The sequence below is a fragment of the Sapajus apella genome, unplaced genomic scaffold (assembly GCF_009761245.1).
Source record: "Sapajus apella isolate SASKATOON/1434 unplaced genomic scaffold, GSC_monkey_1.0 scaffold34, whole genome shotgun sequence".
In the NCBI taxonomy this organism is placed as follows: Eukaryota; Metazoa; Chordata; class Mammalia; order Primates; family Cebidae; genus Sapajus; species Sapajus apella.
In genome coordinates this window covers 5,775,930-5,802,887 of record NW_022436974.1, presented here as the reverse complement: position 1 = coordinate 5,802,887, position 26,958 = coordinate 5,775,930, and the positions used below count along the sequence as shown (strand labels likewise).

Genomic DNA, 26,958 nt, shown 5'->3' with positions numbered 1-26,958 from the left:
AAAATATGGCCAGAGAGGGAGTGATTTGTTCATTACTTCTAGGAAAGGTTTTCAACAATTAATACGGCTTGGCTCTCCCCCTCCCGCCATGGCTGGACCTTGTCCCCCGGATTACTTCGGATCCTCCTCACTAGTACAAAACATTCCCACCTTTGTCACTGCTCCTTTCAATTCTTCCTGAATAAATATATGTAAGAAGAGACTGAAATTGGAGAAACAAAAGCAAAATATCAGAGAACTATGCACAGTGTGTCATACCAAAAGAGGCCTTAAAAGTGATCCAAGCCACATACCAAGTGCCACTTACTGTTTTTCCAAGAAGGAAAGTAAATACTAGGGAAGTAAAAGGACGTGACTAAATTGCCCTACTAGGTAGTATCAGAGTCTGCAGTAGGACCTTCAGTACCCAGTTCCCTGACCAGTACTCTCACACAGTATTGCTACTAATAAGTATAGTAAGTAGGTAGAATATAGTATGACTATATCACTCCTTTATTTATTATTTATTATGAAGGGTAAGATGGAAAAAATGAGGCTCTTAGAGTAATTGCCTATCAAAAAAAGTGACAGAGTTTAGAAGCAGTGCTCTTAAAGATGCGAATATGCTTACTTTTCCCCGTCTGTTGTACCAGCTGACAAAGTCTTCTGTGACCTAGAAGATCGAATGCAATTACATTGCCCATATATATTTGCTATGCTGTTTGACTCTCCCAAGGGCAGCATAACAGTACAAGGGGAGTGACATCTTTATGAGGTTAACCCTTTTCTATTTTAAGGGTAGACTACTGAAGGCAGATATGTTCCATGGAGCATAACAAGAATGCTGGAAATCTGGTAGTTAGGAGAAACGACAGTATCATCCAGGAGGGAAAAAATTAATTGTCTAGAGAAAATGTGATCTGAGGAACCCTAGGAGAATGTTGATGCATGTGAAGTGGACGTGAACTGATGAAGAGGGAGCTTGAATTATAAAACACTGAGAAGAGACAAAGAGAAACCAGGGAAACTAATGTTGGTTAAGCTCTGCCATGTGCCAGACAAAATGGCAGGCTCATTCATAAACTGTATTATCTCATTTAATCCTCACTACCTTTTGAGACAGCTACTATTATCCTGAAAAGCAGAATTATGAGGCTCAAAGACGTTAAGTAACCAGTCCAAAGTAACACAGCTAATGAAACAGAGTAATTTTCCACACTAAAATTTTACAGCTCTGATTCTGTTACTTTGCTACTTACAAAAACCACCCCAAAAGTTAGTGACTTAAAACAATGATGCAGTATTTCTCATTATTCTGCAGATTGGCTGAGCAATTCTTCCGCTGGTTTCACGTGGGTTCACTTGCATGGTCACACTGAGCTGGAAGACTGGCTGGGTGCAAGATGGCTTCACTCACATGTGGGCAGTTGGTGCTGATTAGAGTCAGGATCACCTTGGTTCTTTGCATGTGGATGCTCATCTCTCAATTAGCTAGGCCAGCTTCCTTACACATTGGTCTCAGGTCAGTGTTCCAAGAGGGCTTGATAAAGGCCATGCTCAGAAGTAGCACATGTCATTTCTGTCACATATTATTCAATAATGCAAGTCACGAGGCCAATTGACATTCAAGGTAGAAAGAGCACCCACGTTTTGATGTAAGGATTGGCCAAGTTACATTACAAAGGGACATATAGGGGAGAAGGGATCACTGTGATCATTTGAAAAGCCATCTACTGGCCGTGCACGGTGGCTCATGCCTGTAATCCCAGCACTTTGGGAGGCCGAGGTGGGCGGATCACCGGAGGTCAGGATTGAGACCAGCCCGACTAACATGGTGAAACTCTGTCTCTACTAAAAAATAACACAAAATTAGCCAGGCATGGTGGCACATGCCTGTAATCCCTATGCAGGGGGCTGAGGCAGGAGAATGGCTTGAATCTGGAAGGCAGAGGTTGTCGTGAGTCGAGATTTGCACCACTGCACTCCAGCCCGGGCAACGAGCAAAACTCCATCTCAAAAAAAAAAAAAAAGGCAATCTACCAACAAGGCATGGTGGCTGATGCCTGGAATCCAGCACCTTGGGAGGCTGAGGTGGGCAGATCCCTTGAGCCCTGGAGTTTGAGAAAGAACAGCCTGGGCAACACAGCAAAACATTGTCTCAACAAAAAACACAAAAATTAGCCAAGGGTGGTGGCATGTACTGGTAGTCCCAACTACTCAGGAAGCTGAGGGTGGGAGGATCGCTTAAGCCCAGGAGGCAGAGGTTGCAGTAAGCAGAGATTGTGCCACTGCACTCCAGCTAGGTGACCCTGTTTCAAAACAATAGCAAACAAACAAGACAATCTACCACAGCCTTTAAACTCCATGCTCCTCCTACTACCAAAATATTAATAAAAATCCCCAATTTCCCCTAACTGTGCTCCTAAGTTTATTAAAAATCCTTAATCAAATTACTACTTTTTATACTCTCGAATAGATGTCAGGAAAACTCGTGTTCTAGTTCAAGATCTATCGCTATGGGTTCTTGGAGGCTTTCTCTTTTTTAAAAAAACGGAGCTTTAAGCCCAGACAGGCTACCTCACACCTGTAATCCAAGCATTTTCGGAGGTCAAGGTGGGTCAATCAGTTGAGGTCAGGAGTTTGAGATCATCCTGGCCAACATGGTGAAACCCTGTCTCTACCAAAAATACAAAAAAAAAAAAAAAAAAGAAGAAGAAAAAAAAAGAAAAGAAAAAGTTAGCTGGCCGTGCTGGCAGGTGCCTGTAAACTCAGCGACTTAGGAGGCTGAGGCAGGCGAATCACGCAAACCTGAGAGGCAGAGGTTGCAGTGAGCCAAGATTGTGCCACTGCACTCCAGCCTGGGTAGCAGAGTGAGACTCCATATAAAAAATAAAATAAAAGCTTTAATTTCTTCATCTATGAAAAGAGGATTTGGTCTGTCTTCTCTCTAAGGGTTCATAGAACTCTATAAATTGCAGAATAGTGTCCTATTTTTAGACTAATGTGAACTGGCCCTCCAGGGGGATGGGCAGGAGATGAGAGAAGGCTAGCAATAAGATGGCTTCTGTTTTACAACTCACTCTCTTTCATTGCTGTGGGTGCAGAATTTGGGAGGTAGTGAGCAAAGAGAACTCCTTCCCATGTGTGCCTGTAATCTTACACGACCTGGGTGCTACTCTGTTTTCATGTATTATGCTAAGCCAGCATGGGTCCACCAGCATTGTACCAAGGATTAAAGTACAAGTCGTCGCTTTAAGGGCTTCTAGACCTGGTTAGACAAAACAATTCCCATGCAACACCCACTCACACTAGCTAAGCAGACCAGAGTGGTGAAAGGGCTCCTGAGCCAGTGTCTTCCTGAGGGAAATGCTTAGCTGGGAGCTCTCTCAGAAAGATATTGTTGCCTAGTCTATGGAAGATCAGGTTCCCAAGGAGAAAACTAATGTTTAATTTAGCACAAAGACAGCTCAGAGTCACTCTCTGGGGGACTGAGCCTGCAAACAGATCCAGATGCAAAGAATCTAAGGGAGAAAAGGAAACTCTCTTTGGTGCAAAGTCTCCAGGACTTGGGCTCAAACTTTACGAAGCAGTTGTCTCTGTTGTTTCTGTCAGGAGGACTGCCCCTCTTTCCTGTTTACTCTCATGCCTGCACTTTGCACTTTAACACCTCTGCGAAACAACCAAATGGGATATACACTAGCACATACTTTGTGCTGTCTGAAATTAAGTGGTGCAGTGTGGCAATCAAACATGCAAGCCTTAGCCGGTTTAGCAAGTATCAGAAACTTAGTTGAACAGAAACATCAACAACAACAACAACAAAAACCCTCATTTCTCAGCTGCTTAGCTAGAGAATGTTTTTATTTTTAGATAATTTAGATTCCAGAGACCTCCAGAAATGAGCATTTTACATATGACACAGTATAGTACATACTATATTCAATTAAGCCACTTCTTTGCACCCTGGTTACCAGGACTCTAAGAGATTATACAGTGTATCCAACAGACTCCTGGTAAGTTATTAGAAGTTATAGCAGACTTGACTTAACTAAATCTTCTTAGAAACAGGCATGTAAAAAATAAATAATAAAAATAAATAAAAAAAAGAAACAGACATGTAATTAACTTTCTATTGAAACCAATGAGAGCAACCTGAAAAGAATTCTGTTGTACAATGAGGAATTTAAGGTGTTGGGCTTCATGTGGGTGAGAGTTATTAGAGGGCTGGATAAGAATCACAAATATAACTCATCCACATTTCTGACAAAAGAGGAATTTTAAAGCAATGATTCCATGTACGTTAATGATTTGTACCTTAATGATTCCATGTTAACGTACAAATCTGCCAGAATGACTCAGGAAGCAACAAAACGACCCAACTAAATTTGACACTACATTTCCTAAGCGTTATTACCATCAAGAAAGGGGAGGAATCTAAGGTTATATCATGGGGAATAAGCAAAAAAAAAAAAAAAAACAGATAAAAAATTTTGACTATATTCTTTGCTCTGAGTTTGGACAATGAATCCACAGTTGCCCAATATAATCTACTAAAGAACAGAGACTATTTGTTTTCTAATGCTGTCACTTCATTTACTGAAACTTGAATGCTTTAACCCCTGGCAACATCTTTCTCAGGTTTTTATGGAAAATCGCACTGAGGAGGCACTGAGTAAAGAAGAGATTCTGAGGTGAGAACCACATCAAGGCATGGAAATTTCAACATACTCCTGGTTAGGGTTGGAAAGGGCAAATCTGTGTTGCCTATTCATTTGCAGATGCAGTAAGTTAGCAACTTTAGCCAGGGATCTGGCTTTCAAAAGCATAAATTTAAATCTCCACAGTAGGGAGTTTCTAAACCTTTGGGGCTCTAGGACCAAATTCACTTAAGAATTATTCATTAATTTCAATTAATAATTCAATTAAATTGGTCAGTTTGTATTCAGTTCCAATGATACAAAATTCTCAATGGATGGTTTTAATTTCTCATTTACCTACTAAGCCCACACTCCACACTTGCTGGGTAACTGAATAGAAACCCACACTGAATTCTAGAAGTAAGGAGTCAAGTGGACATTCACTCTATTCAACTCCTAGATTGGGAGTCCCAGAATTCTAGAATTGGAAGAGGTATTACTTGGTCCCATTCTCAAGAAGGACACTATTTAACATTCAAGCGAGATGTAAATCTATCCTAGGTGATGTCTCTATACTCAACTATTGAGGGAACTGGATAATATGACACTCTTCACTAACCATTTTAAGTAAACATTAAAGAGAAAAGCCATGCTCTTCTACTAAATGTCTGATGCATTACTGGAAACAGAATTCTGGGCTGGGAAATCTACGAATCTGATTCAGGTATGTTACTTCACACACTATTAGTAACAGCTAAAATTTATTGAACCTTTATGGGGTGCTAGGCAATTGCTTCAATTAATCAATAGCTCTAACTAGTTAGTTCTATTACTATCACTCCAATTCACAGTTGAGAAAACTCAAGCAAGAGAGTTCAACTGATCTACCCAAGAAAACACAACTAAGTGGTAGACGGCGGACTTGAAATCTGGTTGTCTCACCTCAGAGTTAAGAGTTAAGATCTCAGGCTCTTAACTGCTATACTTCTTTGCCTCTTTACACAAGGCAACTGTCACAGCTCTATGTCTAACCCCAGTCACCTCCCTTCTAGACTGTAAATTCAAGAGGGCAAAGGCTATATTATAATGTTCATCAACATATTCCTGGCACAGTTCATGGCACAGAAGAGCTGTACAAAGATAATTTGCTGAATTAATGATTTCCCCAAACTCTAAAAAGGGCTCATTCCTATAATCTTGATGTAAGACTGTAAAACCTTTGCTAAAAACATTAAGACCTGTGGAGAGCTGTGGCGTGTGTCAATATCGTCATTTGCACATTTTCACAGCCATTTCTTCAATGATTTGGCTGTGCTAGGGTCCAGCTCTCTAGTTCTCCTCAACCTGTGAAGAATATGTGAACTTTATGTCCTCTATAGGGAAGTGGAATAGCTTTTGCTCTTTTACCTCTGTTTCTCACAAATGTGTAGGCAAAGGCTGAAGCTGGTCAATGGCCCACTCACTATGGCCAGCATCCAAGCATCATGCCATGAATCAGAGAGGGAGGAGCTATTGGCTTTTCTCCTTTGCCATCTTTCCTTAGGGTCCCTGACCTTTGCCATGTAAAGAACTGAATGGGGGAAACGGGTATCCAACTGGACCTTAAGGCAAATAAAATATTTGTAACACATCCGTATTACAAGCAAGGAAATAAGTACATTGCACAGACCATCTATAATAATGCTTTCTCATGAATTTGTGTTCATGATTTTTTTTTTAATAATGAGAAGACCTTTTACACGTTAATATACAGGCAAACTCATTTGTTGGGAAGATTGATTTACACGTCAAAAGAGTATATACACTTTTACCAACAGGGCGATTCTTGTTTGCACTGGAGGGCCCAGTGAACCTAAAAAGCGGTATAGCTGGTCTGCTTCTTTTACTTCCTCTTCTGCGTCTAGCTAGTGTGCTTTGAAACTATCTCCTTTTAGTGTCAAAGGCCATGTCATGTGGTATATAACTCACCATGAATGGGAGAAGTGTGTAAATAGCAAGGCATTAAGCAGCTCAAGGGACTTGAAGATAGGTAGTACAGAGCACTTAGGCAATGCGCTATGGGAAGAGGCTGCTGGAGGGGAAATGTAATACTTGTCTTCAAGTATATGAAGGATTATTATTGCATCACAGCTGCTGATTCCTCGGAGCCATCCTTGCTGTACCGTTTTCCAGGGCTTCTGATTTGCTCCTACCAGACCTCCAGGGCCTCTAGGATGTGGATCAAGCTCATTTATCCCCCTTGCTACTCACATCCAACCACACTCAGTCAGGCTCTGCTCTCTGTTCCCCAAACGCTTAACTTACATGCCTGCACTCAGCAACCCCAATCCCACATTTTCGTATTTTCTCCCTCTTCCCAGGCCCTGCTGGTGACCCATGTTCTCATATAACTATCCTTCGCCTATGTAATCTCGCCTAGATTTGAATCTCTCTGCTACTAGCTACTAGCAGTTGTCATGTTTTGAGCACCTACTATGTATCAGGCACTCTGCTGTTTTGCTAAATATCTTTCGCTTTATGTTGCAGATGAAGATACTGATGCCAAGAAAATAACAAAATTATTTTCTAATATTCATACAGCTAGTAGGTGTAATATAGGGACCTGAACATGGGTCTAACTATAAAATCTGTGCATTAAATATTCCATTAACTCTAAGCTTCAGTTTCCTTATTTGTAAAATAGGATAAATGTTGATTACTCACATATTTTGCAGGCATTACATAAAATATGTAATAAAAAAGCCTTGCTCATTCTAGGACTCCGTAAATATTTGTTACTTTCTTCCCCTGATTTTTCCATATCAGTTTTGGTCCATTCTACGTGGCTAGTACTTTTGCTGTTACTTTATTGAAGTGGTCTTGCGTTCCATTAGGTTGTAAGTAAACAGGGACTATGTATTTAGCTGTATTTCTCTTTATTCTCCCAGGAAGCCTGCTGGAGTGTGACGGAAATTAGCATGAAAATGCAAAAGAAAGAATTTAGAATTGTTTTTACTCAATATTGCTCTGCCTATGAAAATAAACATATATAAGGGTCTGAGTTAAAGAACAAGAAAGCAGTAGAATTTATTGAGAAAGCCTTAGCTGCCACACGTAGCAGAACTGGATGACTGTTTTCAGATTCCCTTCCAGGCTTTCTTGGATTAAATAACAGCACTAAACACAAACACAAACAGCAACCAAAACAAAAACAACTAATTATGGCCACTCTTTTAGTCATATGTAATTGCTATGTCTAAGAACATTTGAAAGCCCGTATTTAAACATATTGGTATTTAAAAATGTTTACAATACAGAAGTCATAAGTTATTAAACATTAAGATTTAGAAACATTTGAGGAGCATTATCTACCAATATTTCAAAGAAAGCAGATGCCTTCTAGAAACGAACATTAACTTAAACAAGCAAGATATCTTGGTTTATATAGTAATAGCACCTTGATGTCAAAGAAAGGTTTTTGTGAATTTTTGGTAAAATATTGTACTAACTCTTCTCTCCACTTGAACCCTTTTGCCTTTGTGAGGTCTTATGATTATATTTACTTGAAATAAACTATAGGAAGGTCCTAGATAGCTAAGAATTCTCCTTAATTTGTTCTGGAAAACAGAACAAAAATAGGTCAGTTTTTAAGGAAATGATGGCTGCAAATATAAATAATGTTAACACTCCTATCATTGCCCTGGGGAGGACATTTATCACATCGATAGCCATAGACACCCAGATCTGGCCTCCCACTTACCGCTCTCAACTTTTTAATTGTCAATTGGAAACTTGATTATTATCAGTTAAAAATAACCAGGGTACTCTGGCAATGATTTAACTTGTTTGACTTTCTTAAGCTAACAATTAACATTTTAGACTATTGTTGACAAAATATTTAACTTTCCCATGCATTTGGGTAAACAACTTTTCTAATATTCCTTAGATGTTCTAGGGGACACATCTTTCCAAAGCTTCCCAGGTTGGTGCAGAGACCTGTAAAGTCTATGCATTCAAAGACGCCAAAGACTTTCACAGGATTGCACTAGGATTTCCTGGGACCTTCAGGAACACTTAAGTATACGGATATGTCAGTCTTATCTTGACAGCACTAAATTTGAAATGCCAATCCCTCTATTTACAATAGGAGCTATTTCATCATTTAAAACAGATAATTGAAAGCAGAGTATACATTTAACTCCCGGAAAAACTGGTATTATCATTCATTGTTTAGAAGTTTATTACTAGTAATAAGTTTGTTACTACTAACACTAGCATTGCATTTCGGCAGTGCTTACTTTTTTCTAAAGCTTGTTCAGAAAAACACATTCATTTGCTTCTCTCCACAAGCTGGGGCAGTATGATTGTCCTCTCTGTTTCACAGATGACTGCTAAATGACTTTTCTTAGGTCACCCAGGTGGTGATCCAGCGGGCACAAAAACCAAGGGACGCAGGCTCCTTGTATGAACTGCTTTCTTTCCTCCACACGATGTTAAAGAAACGATAATCTCTGAAGCCAGAAATGACTTGGAACCACTTATCTACTCATCCTAGCAACACAGTCTGTGCAACAGAAAAAGAGCTTGTCTCAGGCAAAAGGGAAGATTAATAATGTACCACAGAAGCTCTAAACCTTACTGTTCCATAGACCAGCAATTATTCAGTTTCACAGTTCATTCAAAGATTCAAACATACTTCACCAAAAAATGAGTTAGTGCCTAAAGTCTGCTCCAAGTGGTTAGAAATGCAGATCTGCTCAAAGCCCTATAATCCGGGCCCTCTGAAAGGCCCTGTTCCTGCAGTCTGCGCAGCAGTGGGGCTTCCCCTGAACTTGTACTTGAGCTAAATGAAGAAACTGGCCTGAGTAAGGGCTGCAGAATTAGGCTCTCAATGTGGACAGAATTAGAACTGGCTTGGAGGTTATTCTTGCATTGTTCTTGAAACTTAAGGCTATTGAAAGGATTCGGACATTATATATTCCTTGCTGTATAACACCCATGAAAGTCAACATTATCCCACCAAACAGAAGTTGTCCTTTCACCTTCATTCAACAAATACTACCCCGTCTTCAAGTCATTGTACTAGAAGGTATGCAGGATACAAAGCTTTCATCTGAGGACACAGCACATATTTGATTTTAAATAATCAATATTCTCTCCCTTTCTCCAAAGAACATTTATGGCCACTTATGGCATAGAAATTAACTATTAAAGTTATACATTCCACACACCCAAGCCACATAAATCTGATTATGGACACAGCAGCAATAAAATTAAGAAAAAATTCTGACACTCACCCTGCGCAAAGGCCCTTTTTAAATTAATAGCATATCTGAAAGTAAGAGCAGCCCAAGTAAAGTGAGACCTGCCGATGTAATGGGCTTGGTGAGTCACTTCCAAATGCCCAGGCCTCCCTTTGGACACAATGTTATCAGGTTAATACAAAGCTTGCATCACCATCTCTGAGTATGGTGCTGAGTAACAACGTGCCAAATTTAGAAGCTAAAATGGAGAGGGAGTTTCCAACAACCCGTGCAATGCCACATATTTTCAATGAAAAGCAACTACTAGAAATACACTGTACCTCTCCACATCATCACTACACCTGGAGAGTGAGCTCCTCTAAGGGAACGTCTCAGGAGATGCTGGTGGATAGAAGACAAAAAACAGATTCCCTCTTAGGCCAGGGGTAGCATAGCAGCTAGCTCTGGCTTCTACAGCAGTCAGCTTTCAGTTGGGAAGGGCCAGACACTGCTCCCACACTTCCCTCCCAGCATGAGTATTGCTACTGTAAAGTTACAACGACCACTAAAGTTGGTTTCATTTCCCATCATGAAACACCCTAGGAAAAAAAGGCTGCCTCAGCTTACTTCCAAGTTGAACAAAAGCAGACGCTCAAAGAACAAGGCCACAGGCAGACATGCCACCTTTCCTGCAGAGGCTGGGCTCTGAAGGCCACCAGGGAAGCCCACTCTGGCTCTTCATAGCCCCTCCAGTCTTGGCAGAGGGCAGAGATCAGTCTTCTCCACTCAGGGTTGGGCTGGGTGCCTCACTCGCAGCTCCATCCCCAGAAACACTTACCAGGAGACTGTGAAGCGCACAAAGCCGCATTATTGGGAGACTTGCAGACAGATTATAAATTTACTGGGGACAATCAAGGCATTTAGATACTTTTGGCTGCAGATGCTGGTGACACACACATACATACAAACCTCATTCTTCTCTCCATTCGAGCGATTCTTTAACCCCCCTCTTTACCCTAACATCTCTTTTTTCACAAAACAACCTCCCATTGCTTCCTAGGGAATTCCAGGGAGAAACAGGAATAGAGCAGGTGGTAGGAAAAGGATATTGGGCTTTGAAGCTCGAATATAACCCCACCAGCTGATGCTATTCAACGGTAAAACTGTAAACCCTGTGCAGTTTTAACGTTTTAACTGTTGGTAGTTATTTTTCATCTGGAGCTGGACACAAGGAGTTTCATTTCTAGGTAGCCCAAGTAAATATGCTTATGGTTGGGGAGAAAAGCACCATCCTGCTCCCCAGACATTCCCAGCGTCTTCATCACCACAGACACAGGCCAGGGATTAAGGGAAGCCAGAAAGAGTCATCCTGTGCACCTGGCCAGAGGATGTCCTCTCCCAAGAGCTCACTATCAGGCTCCTTTGGAGGAGGAGTTAAACAGAGTAGCACCATCTCCTTTGGGCTTTTTGAGTACTCTGGGGCTTGCATGGCCATTTCCTGTTGCTTTTGCTAGGGCTGACCTGGGTAAACTGGAGCAGACAGAGAATCCAGAAGCCTCATGGAGTTCCAAAAGGGAGGAAGCCTGCAGGGCCACGGGGCGGGGTTCCACCTTCCACCCAGAGCCCACTGGCCCAGCAGCTTCAGGAGAAGCCTGCACACAGCAGGCAGCCACCTGATCGGGACTGGCACTGAGAATCAATGATCCAAGGGATGCTCCTCTGGGATGGGGTGTGTCTGCACCTCTGGGGAAGAACTTCCAGCCAGAAACTTAATTGGAACTTTCGGGTTTGATATCCTGTCAACCAGGAATGGCCGAAGACAAGGTCTTAATCATCATCACCTAGGGATTATCATCACCTAGGATGATGATCTGTGCAAACAGCTGCTTTGTGCCTGTCCACTGCTATAACTACGGGACTGGATTAGAGTGTTTGGGAAAGGAATGGAGGTGTGGCTCAGGGGTTAGGGTGTCTACAAGGAATCAGAGAGTAGGCCTCTTAAAAAAACAGTGCCTCCCTTGTCTGTCTTTGGGATATTTTCCCCAAATTTTGTTTGTGACTGAGGGGACATTCAGAGGATTTGCTCTGTGTTACAGCTCACCACTTAGGTTCTCTTAAGCCAAGAAGAAGGGGTCACTTCAAGAGGGAGAGAGGAAACGGGGCAAGTTGAAAAAGGTTTTGATAAAGGTCAGCTGGGCTGATTAAAGCTTTGGGGCTGAAAAATGGCCTGGGGGCCTAATCAGAGCTGACTAGCCAAAGGTGGAGGACCCATGAGATAGAACCTTCCTCCGAGGCTCAGCTCTTGCCAGCTGGTAGCCTCTTCTTTTACAAGCTGTGGACCCTAGAGAGCCTCAGGAAAACTCAGGCTTCTTATCAGTTAAGGAATACCCTACAAGTGAAGGAAAACCCAGGTGTGAGCACCAACAGAACATGATGAGGAGGCGCGTGAAACCACCCAAACAACAAACCCAATGGCCTTTGAGGTAGTCAGATGACATCTTGGCCTTTTTCACTGCCATCCGGTCTACCTTAGGCCAAAGCAATCTCTACCCTCACAAAAGGCCACAGGGCCACAGCCAGAACCATGAGAAAGCCAGGTGCTTACCGCAATCAGGGCTGAGTTCCTCTGGTCCCCGGGGGTTGAAGCGGGTGGCTGCTGCTCTCCGTTTATCCCACTACTGCCACCATTATTGCTACTGTTCAGCAGGTGCTGCTGGTGGTGATGGTGATAGTCTGGTGGGGGCGGTGGGGCTGCTGTTGCTGCTGCTTGGGAGGCCGTAGGAGGGGCAGCAGGGGGCGGCGGAGGGGCTGCAGTGGTGGCAGCAGTGGCGGTGGCCTTGGTGTGTTTGCCAGCCTTCCTTGCCCCCTGGCCATGCTGTACAAGGCTCAGGAGCTGCAAGGTGCTCTCTCTTTCCCGGTCTGAGCTCTCAGCCCTACCTCGTTCATAGCGTCCTTCACAGCTTAGGTGGTGTTGGCGGCAGACAGCGATTCGAGCCCTGAGGCGCTCCACGATAGCACTGTGCACTCTCGGGGTGACGGAGCCCCCTCCAAGGAGCCCCGCCCCAGAGGCCCCCCCTAGCCCTCCTGCGGGGGCCTGCGGGGGCGCTGTGTCCCCCATCTTACTGGACACAATGATTGCTGCCTCTGGGATGGTGAGGTGGAAAAGAGGCTACTGCCGGCTATTGCAGCCAAGTCTGTTTTTGACAATGTGAGCTCAGTGTTCAGGGCCACATGAATAGAGGTCTTCAGAGGTTGTGGGGGAGCCGTGGACAAGGTGTGGGGGAGGGGAGTTAGTAAAAAGAGGGTGGGGAGAAAGAATAGAAACCAAATGGGGGGAGGATAAGTTGGAAACAAACCCTGATTAACTTACTCTAATTGCATTTGACAGCTCTGGAGAAGTTGGACAGAGTTGGTGGATTTTTCCCCCCACCAAGCTGACAAGAGCCACTAGGTACTGTGTAAACACACGATCTGGGGGTTAGATCAAGAATTCAGGGATCGTCCAGCGAGAAACAAACACACAGCAAAGGGAACTGACGGAGGTATTAATAGAGAGGACTCCCCCTCAGCTAGTTGCTTCGGACAATTCTTTATGGGGATGTTTCTGCAGAGAAACACATTTCTACCATGTCTATGTAACCGGCAGCCTTGACTTTTCCTCAGGTTTAATAAAAAATAAAAAACAGTGCTGTTTCAGAAGACTTTTAAGTCACTGTTCAAAATGTGCAAAATTCAAGGGAGACTGTCTTTTGGCTTTTAATTTTTCTTCCCTTTCCTTCCGCTCCGGTGTTTTCTCCTCTTTGGGGTACTGTAGGATGTTGTCTTCTCCCAAAAGAGGGAGGCAGCTTTTCAACTGTTCACAATGTCAGTAATTGGACTTTTGGACCATGCTGTTTTCTCCAGCTAATCCAATCACCGGTAAAATCCTCACTCCCTCTAAGGTTTCCTAGCCTTAAATGAAAAGCAATCTTAAGTCGCTAGCCACTGAGAGAGATCCTTCAACACATTTTTTTCTTTCCCGCTTACGTTTCTATTCCTCACCCCCGGCTCTATTCTAATACAGTATCAAGAGAGACAAACTCTTCCGAGAGTAATTTACAAACGATGGTCAAACTTACAAACTTCCAGCAAATTGCACCGAGTCATGTCCAGCCACTTTTCTGTCCACTTTTGTACATTCCATCCCCGGCCAGTGGATCTGAGGGTCTGGACTCGCAATAAGCAATGTGGTTCTATCTCTCGTATTTGCTCCGCTTTATAGATGGAAAAAAAAAAAAAAAAAAAAGTAGCTTGTATTTTCCTTTCTCTTTCTCGTCTGTTGTTAGCCGCTTTGCTGACACTGGCTCCCGCCTGGAGTCACGGCGATACACAGGCTTTCATTGTGCTCCGATAGGAGAGGGAGAGAAAGAGAGAGAGTGAGACAGAGAGGGAGAAAGAGAGAGCCAGCAAGCTGCAGATGGGGGTGGGGGGGGCGGGGAGAGGGCGGGAGAGCTCGTTCGAGGCTCCCTGGTGGAAGGCTGGTGCCACTGCGCGAGTGAGTAATCGCAGCCAGGCACCGGGGAAAGGGGAACGCAGAGGGCCTCCCAGTGGCTGAAGAGGTAAATCCAAAGCCTGCGCATCTCAGCAGCTCTTCTCGCTCAGCTCAGCCTCAGACTCGGTTAAGCGGGGAAGGCTGGGGAAATTCCCCAATCTCTACACAACCATTTCACCAGCTCTAAACGTTTAAGAAATTCCGGGCCAGGAACGTGTTTTCCCTTTCAACCCTACATTACGCCCCCCTGAGGATATCATTTTCATTTTTCAATATGTTGTAAATGACACTATGGAGCACCGTAGTGCGAGCTGTGTGAGCAACCGAGGAAATGTTCATTAATAGAATTAGGAAGATATGAACGTGTGTGTTGACGGCGGAGAGGGTTGCAGGTGGAGACGAGAGGAAATCACACTGTTAGCTAGCTCCTAAAGGGCAGGCAGGTGTAGCGTTCATCTACCTGCCTGCCTGTTTGCGTGTCTCTGGATAAGTGAGTCTGGGTGATTACAGGCAAATCAGTTGGGATAAACAGAATATTTTATGAGGATGATATAATTATCGATACCAGTTCTAGAAAAAAAAAAGGGGTTTTTTTTTTGACAATGCCTGATTGCCTGTGACAAACCAAACATAAGACCTGAGGTATCCTTAGCTATTTGGTGCATATGTACAATGAGGAAAGTCAATGTGTAGCAGCTGAGTTTCCAGAAGCTTTTTCTTTCTTTTTTTTTAAAATGGGGTTTTGTTATGTTGCCCAGGCTGGACTTGAACTCCTGGGCTCCAGTGATCCTCCCACTTGAGCCTCTTGAGTAGCTCGAACTACAGGTACTTGCCACTAATGTACCTGGCTTTGAGTTTCAAGTTCAATAACAGAAACCAAATAGATCTCACACAGACCACTGTCCCCTCTTCAAGAGATCCAATCTTTAAAATATCTAATCTTGGCCAGGCACGGTGGCTCACACCTATAATCCCAGCACTTTGGGGATCCTCAGGGATCTGCCGAGGTGGGTGGATCACCTGAGGTCAAGAGTTTGAGACTGGCCTGGTCAACATGATGAAACCCCATCTCTACTAAAAATACAAAAATTAGCTGGGTGTAGTGGCATGTATCTATAATCCCAGCTACTCAGGAGGCTGAGGCAGGAGAATTGTTTGAACCCCAGAGGCAGAAATTGCAGTGAGCTGAGATCACACTATTGCACTCCAGCCTGGGAAACAGAGCAAGACTCTGTCTCAAAAAATAAAAAAAATAAAAACAAATCCAACCTTATTGTGGATTCTGCTTGTTGTTATCAGTTATTGAGAATATATTAAGGTGAGCACAATACTGCAAGAGTCAGGACTAAAAATATTCTAGGTATTCTAATTTGGCAGTCATTTGGATTTGAAATCTCAAACAATAAACCTTCAATCGTTTAAACAAACTCTGGCATTTCATTAATATGGTCCTGTATCAAAATGAGCTATGGATAGAAATAAATGGGCAAAAATCAAGGCAAACATCTTAATAATGGATTTATTGCAATTTACTTCCTATAGGCTAGCTTACTTTAGTCCATTTTATTTTCACCAATCCTGTCAGCTTGGAAATGGGGACAAATAACCTCAGATGCAATATAACTTTTAAACTTTCCATTGGAACATACCTCTGTCTATTCCTTCCAAGCCTAAGTTCCTCATTACTCATGAGAAAAGCAGAAATATATATTTGTTAGAAAAGCAGAATTTGAATGGAGAACTGTCATGAGGTGTCATTAAAGAGAGTTTTAAACATTTTATTTGTAAAAGTTTAGTTTTAAAATGTTGTCTTCATCAGATAATATCTGCTTTCTACTATTATGGATTTTTTACACTCAGCATAAAAGAAACATGTAATATTTAAACTGAAACCATTTTATTCACTCTATAGCCCTTCAGGAACATGGGATTTGATTAATAACATGCAGTCCTTAGTCAAATAAGCTATTCCTAAAGGATGTAAACTTGAACTACTCTGCTAGACATGGACATATCTTAAGAAATTGTGGACTGGGCATGGTGGCTCACGCCTGTAATCCCAGCACTTTGGGAGGCAGAGACAGATCACCTGAGGTCGGGAGTTCAAGATCAGCCTGACCAACATGGTGAAACCCTGTCTCTACTAAAAATACAAAATTAGCCGGGTGTAGTGGTGCATGCCTGTAATCCCAGCTATGTGGGGGGGCCAAGGCAGGAGAGTAGCTTGAACCCAGGAGGCAGAGGTTGCAGTTAGCCTAGATGGTACCATTGCACTCCAGCCTGGGCAACAGAGTAAGACTCAATCTCAAAAAAATAAAAATAAAAAATGTGAAGCAGGAATTTAATATTCATACTATATTCCACTGGTGTAGGATACTTCTCTGCAGTGTCATTTTTTTCGTACACATTTACCCTTAAATAGACATTTAATTTCAGGTTGATCTCATTGTCATCAACATCTTCATTTCTGTTCTCATCAGTTGCAATTTAAAAATTACTGTTATAGGCACAACACTTCTCATATATTATTCCTCTTAATCCACAAGCAATCCTGAGAGATACTATAATCCCACTTATAAGTGAGAAAAAGGCTCAAGAAAACTAAAGTACTTGTTCTAGTTCATATAACTAGGAAGTAACAGACCAGAACTCTAATTCAAGACTGACTTCATGGGGTAAGGAATGGGTCCAGTTTCAATTTTCTGCATATGGCTAGCCAGTTCACCCAACGTAATTTATTTAGTTGGGAACTCTTCCTCACTTGGGTGTATTTGTCAGGTTTGTTGAAGATCAGATGGCTGTAGGTGTGTGGTCGTATTTCTGAGTTCTGTATTGTGTTCCATTAGTCTATGTGTCTGTTCTTGTACCAGTATCATGCTGTTTTGTTTATGTAGCCTTGTAGTATAGTTTGAAGTTGGGTAGCATGATGTCTCCAGACTTGTTCTTTTTGCTTAGGATCATTTTGGCTATTCAGGCTCTTTTTTGGTTCCATGTGAATTTTAAAATGGTTTTTCTTCTAATTCTGTGAAGAATGTCAGTGGTAGTTTAGTGGGAATAGCATTGAATCTATAAATTACTTTGGGCATTATGGCCATTTTCACAATATTAATTCTTCCTATCCATGAGCATGGATTCCATTTGTATCCTCTCTGATTTCTTTGAGCAGTAGTTTGTAGTTCTCCTTGAAGAGGTCCTTCACTTCCCTTGTTAGGTGTATTCCAAAGTATTTGATTCTTTTTGTAGCAATTGTGAATGGGAATCCATTCATGATTTGGCTGTCTGCTTGCCTATTGTTGGTGTATAGGAATGCTGGCAATCTTTGCACACTGATTTTGTATTCTGAGACTTTGCTTAAATTGCTTATCAGCTTAAGAAGCTCTTGGGCTGAGACAATGGGGTTTTCTAGACATAGCATCATGTCATTTCCAAACAAAGATAATCTGACTTCTTCTCTTCCTATTTGAATACTCTTGATTTCTTTCTCTTGCCTGATCGCCCTGGCCAGAACTTCCAATACTATATTGAATGGCAGTGGTGAACTCAAGATGGATTAAAGACTTAAATGTAAAACCCCAAACTATAAAAACCATAGAAGAAAATCTAGGCAATATCATTCAGGACATAGGCATGGGCAAAGATTTCATAATGAAAACACCAAAAGCAGCTGAAACAAAAGCAAAAATTGACAAATGGCATCTAATTAACTAAAGAGCTTCTGCACAGCAAAAGAAACTGTCATCAGAGTGAGCAGACAACCTACAGAATGGGAGAAAATTTTTGCAATCTATTTATGTGACAAAGGTCTAATAGCCAGAGTCTACGAGGAACTTAAATAAATTTACAAGAATAAAAGAAACCCATTAAAAAGTGAGCAAATGACAAGAACAGACATTCCTCAAAATAAGACATTTATGCAGCCAAGAAACATATGGAAAAAGCTCAACATCACTGATCATGAGAGAAATGCAAATCCAAACCACAATGAGATACCATTTCATGTCAGTCAGAATGGCTATTAATTAAGTCAAAAAAAAAAAAAAAAGGAATGCTTTTACACTGCTGGTGAGAGTATAAATTAGTTCAATCATTGTGGAAGACAGTGTGGTGATTCCTCAAAGACCTAGAGGCAGAAATACCATTTGACCCAGAAATCCCATTACTGGGTATATACTCAAAGGAATATAAATCATTCTATTATAATGATATGTGCACACATATGTTCATTGCAGCAATATTCACAATAGCAAAGACATGGAATCAACCTAAATGCCCATCAATGATAAACTGGATAAAGATAAAGTGGTACATATATACCATGGAATACTATGCAGCCATACAAAGTAATGAGATCATGGCCTTTACAGGGACATGGATGGAGCTGGAAGCCATTATCCTCAGCAAACTAATGCAGGAACTGAAAACCAAACATTGCATAATCTCACTTATAAGTGGGAGCTGAATAATGAGAACAAATGGACACACGGTGGGGAACAACACACACTGGAGCCTGTTGGTGGTTGGGTGGTGGGAGGGAGAGCATTAGGAAGAATAGCTAATGGATGCTGGGCTTAAAACCTAGGTGATGGGATGATCTGTGTAGCAAACCGCTAGGGCACACATTTACCTATGTAACAAACCTACACATCCTGCACATATACCCTGGAAGTTAAAATAAAAGTTAAAGAAAAAAAAAAAAGACATGACTTCCACCTTAATCACTAGTCTGGCTGCCTCAATAGCAAGTATGAAAGGAGTTATGGGGGAGCCAAACCATCTCCAAAGTAGCTCAAAGCAGCTCAGAGGATGCAACTGTCCCTCAGTGGACACTCTGGAGTCTAAGTAAGCCCTATAATAACTCCTAGGAATGAATACTGCCATAGATCTACTCATTTGAATATATGCAGACAAGTCAGGAAATATGGCCAATTTGCGCCCAACTGCCTATACAATAAACACTTCTTTTCCCTTGTTTTTCCTGTTTCATGGTTTTGTTCTCTCTTTATAACCCTAACAATTCTGAATAGCCCAGTGATTTCTTTCTAGAATTACTTCCCATTTACTTGTCCATTTCTGTCTTCCTCATCATGTCTATCGATAGCTACCTAACACTAAAGCACCTAACACTATAGTAATAAATGGCCAAATATAAAACTTTAGAGTCATGTAAAATGATATGTGAAATGAATGAGCCTAAAAGCTGTTTTTGTGTTGTTATTGGATCAATGATATTGATGAAGATGATAAAATAATATGTCATAATACCTGTAAAGGTTAATTCTATTTTTTTTAACATTTCCATTTTCTTATTAACTACTTGCTTTTGGCCCCCTAATACATGTTAACTCTCACTTCCTAACAGCCTTTTTGCCATTCTTTTGATGTTACTATGACCTAAGAGCCTTTTGTATTCTCCAAATTCCTACTGAAGTAGCATGCTTGGTTGCAATGATCTTAGACATCAGAAAAACTACCTATAAGCATTTTATGATCAACAGTCAGCTGTTCCAATAGGAAAGGTGCTTCAAGTCAACAAGATGCCTGATCCACATAAGTCCTTGGAATTATTAGTGCCTTAATTTACAAATTAACTTCATGCTATTAAAAGTAATAGACAACATTTTAAGATCTTTTACTCTTTAGCCATCTCAAGCTTGTCTGTAATATCCCATATGAGAAGTGATGCCTCTAGGTCATCGGAGATACTTTAGAGATCATTATTTTTCATTTCCTCTGGGCTTCCTTTTTATAAATCATTTGTGATCTTTTACTCTTCCTCCGTGACTATCACTTCTAACTCTGCCTTGCTTCTTTGCAGATGCTGTGCCTTCATCTTCACCTTTCAATTACGGTTTTATTTTTTCCCCTAGAATTTAGTTAAGAATTATTTTGCCATGTGCCAGGGAAATATGAATAAGAATACAGATATGTAGGCCGGGTGGGGTGGCTCACACCTGTAATTCCAGCACTTTGGGAAGCCAAGATGAGTGGATCACCTGAGGTCAGGAGTTCGAGACCAGCCTGGCCAACATGGTGAAACCCCGTCTCTGCTAAGAAATACAAAATTAGCCAGGTGTGGTGGCACATGCCTGTAATCCCAGCTACTCAGGAATCTGAGGTGGGAGAATTGCTTGAACCCTGGAGGTGGAGGTTGCAGTGGGTCCAGATCACACCATGGCACTCCAGCCTGGGCGTCAAGAGCGAACCTCCATCTAAAAAAAAAAAATACAGATTATGTGAAATTTCCATTTCACAACGTATGAAAAAGGTATGTACTCCTCATTAAACATTAAACATCAGCATCAGTACTGTCACCACATTGTGAGTTTTTTCCACCACATTTATTTACAATAATAATATGGATAATTTCAGGAAATGAATTGTAGAAAATATTAACTAATTTCTATATATGGGCTTAATGTAGCTTTTTATAGATATGTACATGGCAGTCCATGCCATGAGTCATGTAATAGATGAATCCAAGTTCAATCAACACTTCCATTAAGAAAAAGGTATCTAAAGTTCCATAGTAGAATAGATCCTACTACAATACCACTTTTAAGAATTAAAAATATAGAATAGACAGGGTTCATTTGTTCACTCAGAGACCATTTTACTTTATTACTTTTTGGCAAAATTTAGATGTGCAAAGCAATGCAGATACTAAAATATGCTTTTAAAGTGTTTTTGGCTGTATTTATCTCTCAGCAGTTCTGACCCTAACATATATACTTACATGGAAAAAGCTATGGCTAAAAATAAATAAAAAACATCTTAATCATTAACATATAGACAAAATTGAATAGAAAAAAAGCATCAACATTATAAAACATGAAAATTTACATAAAATTGTTCCTGAATGTGAAGGTTGAAAGACTCTCTGGAGACCGGAAATATGTTTGAAAGAGAAACTTTCTAGAAAAGGAAAAAATCATTCCTCTACTTAGAATGGATATGCAACAATCTGTTTCTGAAGCCAGGGGATTGAACTGAATGATATATTGAAGTTTCTTCCATGGCCCACTGATTTGATGATAGCAGTAAAAAATATGTTAGTGAAAATCACTTAATACTGTAAAAGGATAATAAACACGTCTGGACAGGAATTCAGCAAAAATACATGTAGATGTTAGTCTAAATATATTTTTAAAATACAATATATTTTGACTAAACTGGCAGGACATGGACAGCTCATTCAGTTGACAGTCATCTGTTATAAAGCCATGATTATATAACTTTAAAATACATTTACAGACCTAAAAATTATTAAGATAATGTTTTATGTACATCACATAAAAGTTCAATCAGACTATAGAGTGCCATTTCACAGGAATAAAGATAACCATGTTTTAAACAAAATATTTTGCCATGAAGATATATATAAAATGTATAAATACATCACATGATACAGAAAAACAAGAATCATGATCTTCACATTTATAGGAATTTAAAAAATCTTCTCTGATGGAAATGTGTTACAATTCAGTCAAACTTCTCTTCTTGAAAGTAATCCGCAAAATTGAGATATTCTTCAAGTCGACCATATTTCTGTATATACAATAGAAAAGCTAGTTATTTTACTCAAAGCAATGAAGATAAACTGGGCCTTTGCAAACTACAGACACAATTAGGATAAGTTCATTTCATGGTAATCGTGAACAAAAATCTTTTTATGATAAACAGAAACTTAATTTCAAATAAGCATTTCCAACTCATAAAAAGCACTGGAAAGAGATCAAAGTGAGTAACATTATTAATTTCCTAACTGTGTTGTAAATTACAATTTTTCTATTATCATATTTTGAGTAGAAATGTAGTAACTTCAATAACTTAATAAAAAGTTTGTTGAACATATATATCAAAGGCTCTGCTATGACTGTCTATGTACAAAGTTTTAAAGATACTTTCCCTGCCCCTAAGGAGAATAGAGTTCAGTAGTAATACACCAATAACAATTAGTAATAAGTGCCAAAAGAGGTACAGACACTGTCATGAGGTTCAGAAGAGAGGTCATGGTTAGTTGAGGTAACCAGCAAAAGAGTGGCATTTAAGTTGTCCTGGGAAAACAGATTTGGTAGGCAAAGAGTTGGTGGCGAGAGTTTTCAGTAAAAGACAATAGACCACCAAACAGTGACATGACAAGAAAATATGGGACTTGACTACAACCTGGGTATTTTAAGAGAGCAGAGAGGGAAAAAGACTGAACCAAAGAGACTGAATTCAGAGAATACAAATTATAAAATACTGGCTAAAGAGTTGAACAATCATTTGACAGGTAATGGAAAATTGCTAAAGGTTTTGGAGCAGGAGACTGAACTGATCTAAGGTGTATTTTAAGAGAACTGGTAAAGTATTCATTCTAGAATAGTTCAGCAACTAGTTATCAATCTATGATAACAATTTAGGTCATGAGGATCCAAATTTGAGTGATAGCAATGAAGATGAAGAGTAAAGAACAAGGTGGAACAAGTTAAGAGAGGAGTCAAGAATGATTTAGAGATTTCAAAGTTGATAGAGCAGAATAATGGCAGGGTTATTTTGCAGGCTCTTTGTGGGAGGGAAAGAGATATATGATTTCAGTTTCAGACATACAGAGTTCAAAGTATTTACTTTGGTGAGGGGATTAATGACATACTGGTTTCTTGACTCTGTTTCTATCCTCAGTGAAATGAGAGAGGATCCCAGAGACCCTGACTTTTGTGGTGACAGGGACCTACAGAAGGGAATGTGAGAAGTGCATTTTCCTTCTAGACCTTGAAGGCTATGAAACTCTTTTTTATAATCCTATGATATCTGACTGGATCTCCTTCTCAGGAAAGACAGAAGAACATAATAGAAGGGGAAATATCCTAGGGACTACTTAGGAATTTTCTTTGGCCTAGTACTTAGATAGGTTTTATTAGATACAAGTAAAGTACTCTAGGATTAGAAACTTATAATTTAAAAGTTTGAATGTTTTAATGTTTTTCATATTATCTTTCTTCATATCTTCTTTATTATTTATTAAATTTGTTTTTGAAAATTAAAAATTAAAAAATTTTTTAAGAGACAGAGTCTCACTATCTTGCTGGGGCTGGCCTTGAACTCCTGGACTCAAGTGATTCTACCACTTCAGCCTCCCAAGTAACTGGGACTATAGCTGTGTACCACCACACCCACCTAGGACAATTAAAATTTATCTCAACTATACTAACTAGGAGGAAGGAAAACCTCTCCTTGCATTCATTGCAACTAACAGTTAAGATTAATTGATCACTTACTAATAGCTAGGAAATATACGAAATGCTTAAAACATATTACACATTTAATCTCCACAATCAAAACCCTTATCATTATTACTGTTTTAGTTGCTATTTTACAGATGAGAAAACTTAGGCTTAGAGAAGTAAAATAGCTTGCTCCCAAATTCTACTGCTAGTAAGAGGCAAAGCAAATACTTAAGCCTATATTTTTAACCTGTATGAGTATGCTGTTTCTGAGATTTAAATGGTGTGGTTGGGATGCAGTTTTGGCAAGAAAAAAAATAAAAATCTTGAAAAGGAAAGTGAAACTCACAACATTGCAGTTAGTATTACTCTGCTATCCTCTCTCCCTAAAGATGCTGCTCTCATAATTCTTTACTAAAAATTTGGAGGGTTTGGGTCTTAATAGTGAAGACTACTGTATTACAATGCCTGATGGACCTACTGATGAAAACAGTTAGAATTGTGGAAATGAAGTCTGGGAAAGAGGTCAGAATATAAGAGAAGTTTAGAATCGTCTACTCAGAAGTAGCAGCTAGAACTGCAGAAGGGAAATGATTTGCAAAGGAAACTGAAAGGATGAGGACAGAATTCAGTGTTAACAGGTACGTTTTAGCAGCGACCCTCAAACTTTTATCTACTTAAGAATCACCAGTGCTAAAAATATTGGATGTTTAACATCCACAAGGCTTGTCATTCAATAAATCTGGGATGAGGCTAGGGGATTATACATTTTTCAAAAACTTATAGGTGATTCTGACATAGTTGAGGGCCATGTTTTGAGAAGCATCAGTTTATGGGTGGGAAAAAAGAGAAAAAGTTGAAAAGGAAGGGAAAGAAAAGAAATGACAAGTGTTTAAGGAAGCCAAGGGATATCTAATTATAATTTTAAATTATTATTCATATAACTATTCTTCAATACATTTAAAATTTACATACAACTGCCATTTGTAACAGTTTTACATACAGTATTTACAGAACAAACTGGCACTTGATACTTCTATTGACATGCTTTCTTTACTACCTGGTGTTCACGCATCCACCAGCCAATCCCAATAATCCTATCTTCAACTTCTCATGAGGTCCCATCATCATATACACTTTCTTCTTAATGAACCAGTATTCATTAGAATTTTGCCGGTGTCATATTAGAGTATGTTATTGAACTCTTCTTCAGAATAAGATATGCATTATGTTTATTATGTATTTTGGTTTTATTAAAATTTTCCTATTATTTGTTCTTTTCTTATACTCAAGTTGCTCCTACACCCCTTTAGTATTATTACATTAAAAATGGATCACCCTAGTTCAACCTTTAGAAGGAAGAACAAGAAGAATGAAGTCAGTCTAGTTGGCATGTCTTTGGGAAGACATGCTGACTGAGACATCCTGAGGAAATGAAAGTAAAATGGCTGAAGAAGCAGGCAAGGGAAAAAGTAAGGTGTAGAATACAAGCCAGAGGCACAAAGACAGAAGCAAATAGTATGTCTAAGGCAAAAAAAGGGGTTGGCATAATTTGGAAATACGAGCAGAAAATGCTATGGAGATGGCATTCAGGTAACCCTGAGCCCCAGGCATTCTAAAAGGTTAGGGTAACTTTACCAGACTGTAGCCAAAGGCGGCACGCATCACAAAACACATGCAGTGCTATCACCCAAAGGCACACAGTGAGAGGGATAGACAGAGTGGGGATGAGAAACATTAGAGCACTTGACAAATTTTGAAATTTCATCATAGCACAAAAAGCTGCAAATGGGTTTATATTGGCTATAAACTTCTGTGGTTTCTAGGAAATCTTTTGAGAAAACCTACAAATTTTTTAAATGGAGGAATCTCAAAAAAAAAAAAAAGAAGATCTTTGGTATTTTTATGTGGAAAAAATGTGCATATTGTCCTAGATATGCACAATCTTGAAATACCTTCAATGCCTACCTAATGCTAAACGTTATTCTTTATGCATAATGTGACACTGAGCTTTCTTGAAAAGAAAGGCTAAGCTCCTTTCTTTTCCTGAGAGCCAAGTGTTATATTATGAAAAAAAGAATATGTTTTTTAAAAATTCCAGGTCCCTTCTGGTTTCCTAAAACTTGTTAAGCTTTCTCTGGGACATGTGATTTGAAAATGCTTTTTTTCTGCAAGAAGTTCAGTGTTCTTCCCCATATATGATACTATTATATAACATATACAGTATATGCACAGTGATTTTTCTATATATAGTATCCAATTCTTTATAACTGTGCTACCCCAATAGGTTTTGCAATTCTACTAGAGAGTTGGCAACACTTAAAGGCATCAATAAAAGCACTTAAGAATTTAATGTTGTCTAGGAAAATGAAGACGGGAAGTTACTGAATAAGTGATGGCTCTCTCCTAAGGCAAATGAACGAGTATGGGTAAGCGGGGAGAAGCATTTGGAGTAGGAGAAGTAGAAGCAAAGTAAAAGGCAAAAAGCTGAAGAGAATAAAATGAGAGAAAGGACGTAAGGATCAAGATGTGGGAGGCAGGCAAGATCACTGGGTGGTGGTTTGTGGTGGTAGGATAATTGTCAAAGGGAAATCAATAATGATGTCATTCTCTAGACTGGGAGACCTCCACTAAACATGACATGTCCTAAAAACTTTCCTATTCTCTTTTCTTTCCCTCTGCCAATAAGTTTGTTTTCTAAGCTTTCTTGCTTTATTTTTTATATTCCTTTTTTACAAATGTCCCTATGATATAACCCAGGCAATGGATCTCAGGTCAGGCTTTTTTTTTCTTTTGAAGATTAAATGTTGATGAGTTGCCTGAAAGTCTACGATTTGTTCTCTCTTATACATTCATGTAACTAGACTGGTTTTAGAAGATTGCAGTCATATTAGCATTATTTCCATATACCATAAACAATTCTAAAAGCTCTGTGAGCAGACCAGAGCTTATGAGCTGCCAGCAGATCTTCGGGAATCCAGTGCACTCTTCAAAGCCCCCACTTTACTCCTGATATCAAATTTAATGATCAATAGGATATGGGGGAGTCAAAATCAGTGCCGTGGCCTGAAACCTCTGCATTCCCCTCGATCTTCAGTTATAGTGCTCACTGCTCAGTCCCATGTCCTCAAGAAGAGGATGTGGGTGGTATTAGAACTGGCAGCCGAGATCCTTTCCTCAGACTGGCACCAGGTGCTTCTTCACTCTCAGGTCACAAGAACTGTTCTAAAGAATAGGAAGCAGACAAGCAGAGGTGAGTCCTATACTCTGTCAAAAAAAAAATCAGGGGACTTAATATATATGTAAGCAATACATACATAAAAGTGAAAGGACAGAGGTCCTTCAGTAAAGTATTAATGCTTATTAAAATTTATCTGATGGGCTGA

General features: G+C 40.0%; 2 protein-coding genes across 5 annotated transcripts in view; both read right to left on the bottom strand.

Annotated features, from left to right (window-relative positions):
- The window catches only part of MAML2 (mastermind like transcriptional coactivator 2), a 370,219-nt gene extending 355,851 nt beyond the window's left edge, over positions 1-14,368 (bottom strand). Inside the window, exon 1 of the mRNA XM_032295930.1 lies at positions 12,444-14,368. Coding sequence (XP_032151821.1) covers positions 12,444-12,956 — 513 coding nt within the window. The 5' untranslated portion in view covers positions 12,957-14,368. The remainder of the gene's footprint in view (positions 1-12,443) is intronic.
- A 6,586-nt stretch (positions 14,369-20,954) lies between these two features.
- The window catches only part of CCDC82 (coiled-coil domain containing 82), a 36,545-nt gene continuing 30,541 nt past the window's right edge, over positions 20,955-26,958 (bottom strand). For 3 of the 4 annotated variants that reach the window (XM_032295708.1, XM_032295709.1, XM_032295710.1), the window contains exon 8: positions 20,955-21,914. In XM_032295708.1, coding sequence (XP_032151599.1) covers positions 21,849-21,914 — 66 coding nt within the window. In that variant the 3' untranslated portion in view covers positions 20,955-21,848. Of the gene's footprint in view, positions 21,915-23,451; positions 26,798-26,958 lie in introns of those variants that run through there. The other variant, XM_032295711.1, reaches the window with a different exon arrangement.